At 47.6% G+C, this 9,777-nt stretch overlaps 1 protein-coding gene across 14 annotated transcripts in view; it reads right to left on the bottom strand.

Annotated features, from left to right (window-relative positions):
* The window catches only part of LOC139393234 (forkhead box protein P2-like), a 113,198-nt gene that overhangs the window by 23,844 nt on the left and 79,577 nt on the right, over window positions 1-9,777 (bottom strand). For 9 of the 14 annotated variants that reach the window (XM_071141690.1, XM_071141689.1, XM_071141694.1 and 6 more), the window contains 3 exons: window positions 7,836-8,022; window positions 6,683-6,947; window positions 4,800-4,904 (listed from right to left, as the gene is read on the bottom strand). In XM_071141690.1, the coding sequence (XP_070997791.1) occupies window positions 4,800-4,904; window positions 6,683-6,947; window positions 7,836-8,022 (557 nt within the window). The remainder of the gene's footprint in view (window positions 1-4,799; window positions 4,905-6,682; window positions 6,948-7,835; window positions 8,023-9,777) is intronic. The other 5 variants (XM_071141692.1, XM_071141691.1, XM_071141695.1 and 2 more) reach the window with 1 other exon arrangement.

The raw sequence follows: 9,777 nt of genomic DNA, 5'->3' as shown, positions 1-9,777 counted from the left end.
AGCAGCCTGTGTTTTTTTCTCTCCTGGGGGGGGGGGGGGGGGGGGGGGATTAGCTGCAGAAGGCCTCTTGATGTTCCTCCGACCATTTTTTCAAATTAGCCCTTTTTTGTCTTCCTCTTCTTCTTCTGCTGGCCAGTTGGCAAGGCGATTACAAACAGATAGAAATAGAGAGAGAGGGTGTAAGAGAGTGAGAGTGACATAGAGAGACATAGAAAGAGAGGTGGTGTGAGAGGGAGAGAGATTGGCAGCGAGAGAGATGCAGAAAGAGTGAGAGAGAGAGAGAGAAAGCGAGAGAGAGACAGGTTATCCGTCATCGTCACCAGAATATCCCCTAATGAGCCGGGCCCAGTCAGACTCAGAGCAGTACAAACAGAGAGGTGACCGAGGGAAGAGAGGCTGGACGCCTTCACAAAGACAGCTCTGAACAAACATTTCTGGGGCCACCCCGTAATTTATGGGTCACTTTACAGGCATATTGATTTTTGTTTTGAGAGGGGAATAACCAATGTGATGGGTCCAATAGCACAGGAAGGCAGAGAAACAGAGAGAGAGCTGGGGAGACTGACAGATGGAGGGATTCAGGGACAGAGAGGCCACACTAATACAGTGGTGTGTTGTGTATAGCAGGATTTTCTAGACAAAAACAAAGCCTCACCGCCCATTATGACAAATATATACTGAAGTTATACACTGAGAGTTCTAAGAGCCTGCTAATATACCTTCAAGCACATATACAGTATGGTGTGCCTAATTGTCCATGTGTCCTATCACAGCTTCGTCGACCCAGACCCTTCATGCTAGCTAGGCCGGGGCCTCTCTCCACCCTGACTGTCTAGCATGGCGCAGAGTAACACAAACACACATTGCAGACCCACACCAGACCAGACAGCAGCATATGCATAACTAATGTAATGCCCTCAGTTTTAAAGGTCTTTGTCACACCCAGCCAGACGTCTGGCAGAGTAGCGCTAAGGGGGCCTATTCGGGGGCTTCTTACTGCCTTGTGGGTTTAATTAAGCAACTGTTAGAGACACTCACAGTCAGGTTAATGTTTTCTCTCTCTCTCTCTCTCTCTCTCTCTCTCTCTCTCTCTCTCTCTCTCTCTCTCTCTCTCTCTCTCTCTCTCTCTCTCTCTCTCTCTCTCCACTTGCCATTTCTCTCTCTGATGCTACTGCCTGCTGTGTAAGGGGGAAGAGGGGGACATGGCGTCGGAGGGTAGAGAGGGGAAGAGTTAAGTGAGGAGGCAGATAAATTGTCTGTGTAGACGGTGAGGTGCATCGATTTAGGGAGACCCTGGTCTGAGGGTTTGGCGGTCGGGGCATGCTGGAGGTTTGGAGGGTGGGTATGAATATCTATGGGCTGACGGGCTGAAGGATGTTTAATTGGAGACGATAATCAAACGGTAACTAACTCCTCTCAGATGGATGAGAGAGTGTGTGTGTGTGTGTGTGTGAGATCACAGATGGGAGAGTAAATCAATACAGAACAAGGGAACAGAACAGGAAGCATTATATAATAATACTAAACAGAATGGGTGAGTAAAATGTACGCGATGTGAATGAATAAAATATTTCTGCATTGATTGCAATGTACAGTACCGTACTATGCCCACAAAATGTCACATAACACTAATCTAAAAGAACAAACCTGGGTGTGAAATGAGTTATTCTCATTCCTGTCAAACCTTCTGTGAAAATATATACGCCACAAAACTATTTGGAAGCACATCACTTACATGCACCGACATGCACGCACAGGCCCACACACACCCCCCCCCACCCGACACCCCCTCGAACACTCCCACGCTAATATTACATTTGAACTACAGAGCTAACACAACGTGCCAGTCAACCTCTAGGCTAGCTCTCCAGGTGAACACACATAAAAGAGACACTGAAGAGCTATTAAATGCTGATCTTGACAAGTTTCATACCCGCAACACAACAAAAGATGACTAAACCCGCCCGCCGCATTAGCCTTTGTTTCCTACCTCCAGCAACCAACCATCAGGTTACCTAGGTTTCCCCCCTTCCTCGCGTTCTCGTCTTAAAGAGCCATTTGATTCTGACACCTATTTTATGTCAACCATTTTAAAGTGTGTTTGTACCTGGCTGTTGCCGAGGAGATGAGTGGCATCTCCGAAAACATTCAAAAGGCTCTCCCTGACACCGACGACACCTCCTCCAAGGCAAGGCAGACGAGCAGCCATCTTTGTTCTGCCAGGAACACGTTGTCTTTTGTTGCTGTCTGTTTTCATGTGCCGGTTACAGTACATGAACCTCTTGACTCCTCGCAGGCTGGATGCAACGACGCGGAGTCTCACCCAGAATCTTTAAGGTTGTTTTGTAAAGACATTCGTTTGAAGCAGGGTCCCTTTCCACACTACACCAGCTGTCAGAGAATTACCTGCAGCGCCTCTTCCCAGTCTACTAGTGTAAAGTACATGCCTATCTGTGCAATCCTTTCTTCTACACTGCTCTTAAAGAACATACACAGTCACATGTTTCGTAACCTACTGTGTACCTATGCCCTAGCCTAAATGAGAAACTAAGCTATAAAGACGCCCATACAGTAAACATACTTTGCCGTGTTTACATGGGAGCCCGTGGTACAGTCGCGGGTGGATTCAGTAAGGCAAAGTGAACTGAGTGTACGGCGATGGGCCACTAATCCGCTATAGCCACGCAGTCTCCCACACAGCCCAAATCTTTCTCAAGCCGCAAGGGCAAACTTCTCCTCTGCACCAGGGCCTCCAGCAGAATAGATACTGTAACCTTATAGTACTTGAAAATAAAGGAGAGCCGCACACTCTAGGAGCTCAGATGCAAAAAAATGAAATATCCAACGTTTCGACAGCCAAGCGGTCTTCATCGGGGTATAATCACAAACACTGCGGGATGACTCGTTTGTATAGTGTCAAAAGACACACAGGTGTCTGTAATTATGGCCAAGAGTGGCCTAATATCATTGGTTAATTCTCAAATATTAAAATGGCATGCAAAGAACAGCATACAAAAAAAGAAATGGATAGCATACGATCATAGATCAATTTTAGACGACACAAGCTTACAAACAATTACAATGGCAAAGTCACAATAACCGCAAGAATGGCTTCAGATCAAAGTCTACGTTGAGACCGAGGGGAGCAAGGGTCTTTAAGTTAAAGATCCAGGCAGCCTCTCATTTTAACAATAAACTATCAAGATCACCCCCTTTCCTGGCGAGGGTGACATGTTCGGTGCCAAAGTCAAAACCGTACATAGTACTGCCTATATACTGCCCCCCCCGAGCAAACCTCTGCCATTGACATCCACCATGCCGCTCCATGCAGTACATCTTCCCCAGGGGATAAGCACACATAACAGCCATAGAAAAGAAATTGTGATAGAAATACACCTGGAGAGAATCAATACAAAGGAGCGTCTATTGTCGGTGTGTCCATTGAATAGAGGCATTGATATAATGCACAATAAATGTCTTGTCTGTCTGACTCGTGGGGTCTGTAGAGGTGTGTATATTAAGCCAGTCTGGCTTTCAGTCATTTCTCTTTACACAGACACACATTAGCCCTAGTGTACATGCTAGTGCTACAGACGGCTGTGTAATTAACCAAGCTACCGCCGTTGGTTTTGCCTGACCTAAATCCTACAACTCTGGTTTGGCCCTGGTGGGTTTCCATATCATCCCAGAACCACGGTGATGGAGTCACAGCACTGTAATGTAAAGGAAGAATCCGCCTCCCCAAAATAGAACAATATCCCAATTTCAAAAGAGTTTTGTGTGGAATTTACATGGACATTTACACCCGTGGAAACGCTCGACGAGATCATTATTTCTCAGTTAATTACAAATCTAATTAGAATATTCCAATGAACGCTTTGGCCCTTTTCTGCTCTCTTTTCGAATGGAGAGAGAGAAAGAGCCAAGCTTCTCCAGCGAGTGGCAACGTGATAACTTGTGATCTACGGCACGAGCGAACACCTTTCCCTTTGATGTCTCCCACGGACATCCCAGGCAACAAAGCAGACCAATTACAAATGAGCTAATTAACTAAATTGTTGATGGCGCATGAAGAGTTCATTCAGTCCATCGTCGGCGCCATGACAACACTGACTGCAACCATTGTGGGGGCCCCCGCGCGTCAATACAAGTTGCCATTCGTTTTTTTGACGCTCTTCACACAAGCCTATCAGGCCCTTTCACGCCAACTCGGCGAGCCGAAGAGGAGATTTGGGTGTCAATCGGAGATCATTTACATCGAGAGTTAATGTAGCCAGCAAGCCTGACAGTCTATACAAACTATGCGTCAAAATGTCCCAATTGAGATGCAAGCGTGTTTATCTCTTTGTTCGGCCCCCCTCGATTAAGCTCGCAAAGAGCCGCTCTGGTACTGTGGGAAATAACCCAGAGGAGGCCTCTGCGGCTTCATTACTGAGAAACAAAATATGTACAGCAGCTAAGCTCGTCTTAGTTGATGAACGACAACTTTTATACAATGGAACATAAGACGTCGTTTCTGCTGTGGGAAAGAGGCACGAGAGGCGCTTGGGCAGGGCGACATGAGGCTTTATCGGATATCACGGGGGCCGTTGTCTTGGCCCGTGGTTGTTAAACGCAACTGTCATGGAGCTTGTACTTAAGAAAAACAGTATTAACACAGGAGACTGTAACGTAATGCACAAGTCATGAAGTAATTTCACAGTGTAAGCTAAGACATGATGATGGTCAGTACAGGAAAGGGGGGGGTGGGGGGTGAGTAAGACACAGCGTAGAGAGTACATTCTCAGAGTAAGACCTACTTCAAAAACTGTCCGAAGTCCTCACAGACGCTCTCGCAGCCGGGCCACTTGCACACCCCGTGACCATAGAGGGAGTGGGAGGCTCCACTTTCCTCGTGTAATGAGCTGAGGAGAGAAGAAAGGGAGAGGGAGAGAGGGAGAAAGAAAGAGGCAGGTAGAGTTAGACAGAGGGAGAAAAAAAAGGATGAATCAGAGGTAGAGAGAAGGAGAGAGAGAAGGGTAGACTGTCGTCAGATTCATCAAAAAAGCCATAATGGCTTGAGGCTGCTGGTGGCTGTCAGGTTACCATCAGCGACAAGCAGGTCAAAGCAGGTCAATTCAGCCCTGTTCTATTGAATAGTTCAACTGCCAAGGCTGCTAGGTGGAGGGAAGGAGCCTAATTAATCCAAGGATGGAAGTTACTGTCTGCATCTGAAATAGCACCCTATTCCCTATAAAGGGCACTACTTTTGGCCAGAGCCCATGAGGCTCTTGATGCTCTGGCTAAAGGTAGTACACTATAAATGGAATAGGGTGTTCCTAATAACAGCAGGGAGAAAAGATGAGGCCTAGCAATATGATTAACATCTGATTATTGATCTAGAGGTTTAGCTATCCCCAATGTCATTGCAAACCCCTAAACAATGTGTGAAAAACCATCCAGCCAACCCATTTACAGAGGGACCAATTTTATTTTCTTATTTTCCCAACCCCAATTTCTTCATCTTGTAAAGCGATCAGCGGAGGGCTTTCAAGTAAACATGAAAAATCCAGACAGCCATATAATTTTCATCATGAGATGAATGTAATTCATGTTATTTTGAGGACAAGAGGGGGTCCTGCTTGGAAAATGGCACCCGAATAAGTTACGACCCCGAGTAGACAGCACATCCTATTAAAAGTGACGGTTTAACCTTTCGGCTCCACTTGTTTCTGCATTTTGGGGGTTGGAGGGTGTGTGTGTGTTTGTGTGTCGGAGTGTGTGTGAGCGCTCACACATGGTTTCTACAGACAGGCTTTCCCTCCATCGATCTACTGTGTGTTAGTAAGCATCTCTCCTTGACAATATTCCGCGTTCAATCATTATGAGACGCCCCCCCCACCCTTCTCTTATTTTCCCTCCCTCCTCCTCCTCCTGTTTTTGTTTCTCCTCTAGGGGGACATCTTCCTTCTAAAGACATCTTTTTCAATTCCCCGTTTAGTGGCGGCAGCAGATAGCATCGACTTGAAACCAATTACACAACACATCCAGCTCCACTGTAATCTCCCCACACCGCCACACCACGCCACATTCTTCGTATGGCGCAGGAAAGAGCCTTGAATAATGCATAGAACCAGATAGACAGATCTGTTTTCTTACAGTGGGAACCACAAACAAAGGCGGCATCGCAAGGGTGAACTTTCTAAACTACCACCGTGGCATCACGTATTCTGTTTACATGACAAGAGGTAAGGTAAGGTGATTTCAAAAGAAAAGCCCCACTAAATACTGTACGAGGCGGTTACCTTCGCTTTCTGCTCGCAAAGCTGTGTATTGCTGCCGGTGTCTTCTTCTCCTTGCTTTTGATATAGGGTAAGCAACTGTGTTCAATAGCATCCTACGCTGTCCCTAGGGAGGCCGAGGCTGGTTTTTGAATATTACCAAGACACTAATAAACTATTGAACAAACAAACAAAACATCTTGTTCAACCCGGCAGGAACAAATGTTTTTTTTTTTTTTTCGTTTCTAAACGGGGACAAATACTCTGATCGGTTGTTTCTATAGATAGATATTGAATGTAATTGTACATTATTGAAAGCCATAAAACAACAAACAACTACCAGCCGACAACAAGCTTTTTGTGTCGTCCTAACTTTTGTGTCTACAATGTGTTGTGTAGTGGGTGGCGGACGAGTAGCTCACTTTCCGTACCTCTCCCGTTCCCGTTCCCTCTCTCGCTCCCTCTCCCTTCTGGAATTGAGTGCGGGAGACTGGCCGTTGGCGATGGAGTGGTGGGAGATGGGAGGTGACGCTTTGGAAGGGGTAGAGGAGGTAGTCGAGGAAGAGTTGGTAGTGGTCAGGTCCAGGCCGCCGACGCCGACGCTGTGTTTGATGTCGTTGTCCTCCATGTTGTGGCCGCCGGTTACGTCCTTCCACAACTGTTGGAGATCCGCTGGGCTCAGTCCAGCTGGGAGAGGGGAGAAACAGAGGACTAACACAGTTACTGAGCTGATTGTCTTGTAGACTACGTCAACACAGAGTCATCACAAACCAACGGAAATAGCTTCCTCCTGTTTACTGCCGTCTTTCATCTCTAACTCAGGATTCGTTTTTTTTATTTTTATCAAAAGACACACGGCTACACTGAGAGATTAACTGGGATGATCTTGTCAGCGGTTCTACTTAATAAGAATGCAGTGTTCCAATGAAATCTACAGGGAACCACGGGCATTGATCCACAATGGCTGCCACTGGATTACAGTCACAGAGAAAGCAGAATTCAGTTAGCACAAATGATATTATCTAGCTAGATAAACAGGCATTGTCCTTTTGTTTCAGCCTCACACCGGTAATTGACCCCCCTTCGTTTTGTTTCTTCCTAGTTGTTGTTGTTGTTGTTTTCACCCCCCCCCTGCCATTTTGGTAAACATGTGTTTACTTCTTGGCAAAGGCGAGAGAAAATGGAAGCGGCTCATCTTGTCTCTGTTCTTCACTGCTTACTGTGAGGCAGGCAGTAAACAACAACAACAACAATGCAGAGAGGGAGGGGTGAGCAGGGAGCGAGGGAATAGAGGGAGAGCGAGAAACGCTCACAGACACAGGAAGAGACAGAGAGACAGGCTGAGCTGAGCGAGAGAGAGAGAAAGAGGTAGTAACAAAAAGGGAAGACAAACCAAGAGAAAGTAAGATAGAAACAAAGAGGGAAATAGAAAGAGAGCTAGAGAGAGTGAGCGGTGTGGGCACCAGCAGTCACATGCAATATAGCCCCCCCCCCCAGCCCCAGAACCCCTGAAGCCCCAGGCTCTCTCCCCTTCCCCCTCCTCTCCCCCTTCACTTCCTCCAGCCACCCCCTTACCTGGTGGCATGGTCTGCCCGGGGAGGGCTGCCTGTCCTGGGGCTGGGGGCAGGGAGAGCAGGCCCTGGCGCTGCATGTTGAGCAGGTGCTGCTGCTGCTGGAGCTGTTGCATCTGGAGGAGTTGCTGCCGGAAGACGAGCTGCTGGGTGGCGAGCTGCTGCTGATGCTGCTGCTGCTGCTGCTGTTGCTATAGTGAAGATGAGCAGGAGGAGGAGGAGGAGGAGTGGAGGAGGAGAGCACAAATTACACAAATTAGCAAGAAAGTGGGCACCAACACTGACGACGAGGATGCTTCCATTGCCGATGCTGCTGCTGCTTCCATGATCTTAACTACTGCCTGTCTCTCTTCCTCTTTCCTTTCTCTCTCTTTCCTCTCTCTTTCCTCGCCGTTTTTTGCCTAGTTCCTGTTCTATTCTGTCTCCTCCTCTTGCTGAACGAGGCAAAGCTAGGCACACTGGGCTAATAGACTGGCGGACTGCACTCGCCACTCCAGACTGCTATGAGACGAGTCTTCTGTATGATATTAAGCCCTGGGTAATCCCTTCCCCCCCACAGCTGATAGTTAATTGTCTTCCATTTGCTGATGGTCTATTACAGCTTATGGGGCCGAGGGGAACTCGCTAGGAGATTTACAGCTACTGAGCACACCAGCGTTATCCCCCTCCCTCCCCCTCTCCCCCCACCCTCCCAACCTTGTTTACCACGGGACCAGACTGACAGACGATTGCGTAAGCCCGAGCAAAACGACATCAACAACAACAACAACAACAACAACAAAAACTGCCAAAGCAACCACAGAAAAACAAGCAGGAGAGGAAGGGAAAAAGCCCCGACTTTTGTGGCTTAATCAAAACCGTACTATTCCACAGACGAAAATACAACTACAATTCTGAACTATAAGCTGGCGTTATTGCAGCTAACTGTGTATTACCATGGTATAATACGTTTCTATAAGGGTAAACATGCCAAGAACTGAGCCTCATTTCATTACCAGTTTAGTCCTCAGTGGGCTGTGGATGAGATCTCTGGTGGTCTATTAGGAAACATGGAGCTATCATACAACTGGCTCTGTTAGCTCTACATCTCTCTGCATCTGTCTCTCTCTCTCTCTCTCTCTCTCTATCTCTCTCTGTCTGTCTGCCTCTCTTTTTCCTCCACTATTTTTCTACTATCAGATTCCATTGTAACACTCAAGGAAAGGCTTGTTGTTGTAGGAGAATCTTGCCAAGAATTAAAAGACCAAGGTGGCCATCGAGTTGTGGAGAGACACTCCTGAGGATATATGTGGAGGAAGTCACACTTCACAGAGAGACAAGCTGCAGTGGAAGACCCTTCCCTTTCTAGCCTGGGGTGTGGGGGGGGGGGGGGGGGGGGGGTGTGGGGGGGACAGACAAAACTTGTGATGCGCTCACTGGAAAACAGACTGCATAATGGATCAAGTCATGTGGATTGGACCCGCCGTCTCTGGAGAAATAAGGGAGCAATTTCTATTCCATATTTGATGGCGACGGAGGGCTGAAAATTCTATCCACAAATCCAAACAGAAACAAAGCCTCCGGGAGGTCAGCAGCAGCTTCCTGTAGGGTCTGCATAATGGGCTGCTTGAACAGACAGAGAGAGAGAGAGCGGTGGAGGGAGGTAGGAGGGAAGAGAGAGAGCGATGGAGGGAGGTAGAGAGAGAGAGATGGAGGAAGGTACGAGGGAAGAGAGAGAGCGGGAGAGAGGTAGAGAGAGAGAGGGAGAGAGGTAGAGAGAGAGGGAGAGAGAGAGAGGGAGAGAGGTAGAAAGAGAGGGAGAGAGGTAGAGAGAGAGAGAGATGTGTCTGGGAAAAGGTGTCTGTGATACCTTTTCTTGATCAATTGAACTGCTTCCCAGATGTTTTGTTTAGACGTGGCCCCGGCGCAGCGCGCGGCGTGCTACGATGTTCGGCTCCTGTGACAGA

Source organism: Oncorhynchus clarkii, chromosome 33, assembly GCF_045791955.1.
Source record: "Oncorhynchus clarkii lewisi isolate Uvic-CL-2024 chromosome 33, UVic_Ocla_1.0, whole genome shotgun sequence".
Lineage (NCBI taxonomy): Eukaryota > Metazoa > Chordata > Actinopteri > Salmoniformes > Salmonidae > Oncorhynchus > Oncorhynchus clarkii.
Note: the sequence above shows the minus strand (reverse complement) of the source record. Positions and strands in the feature narration are given on the sequence as shown.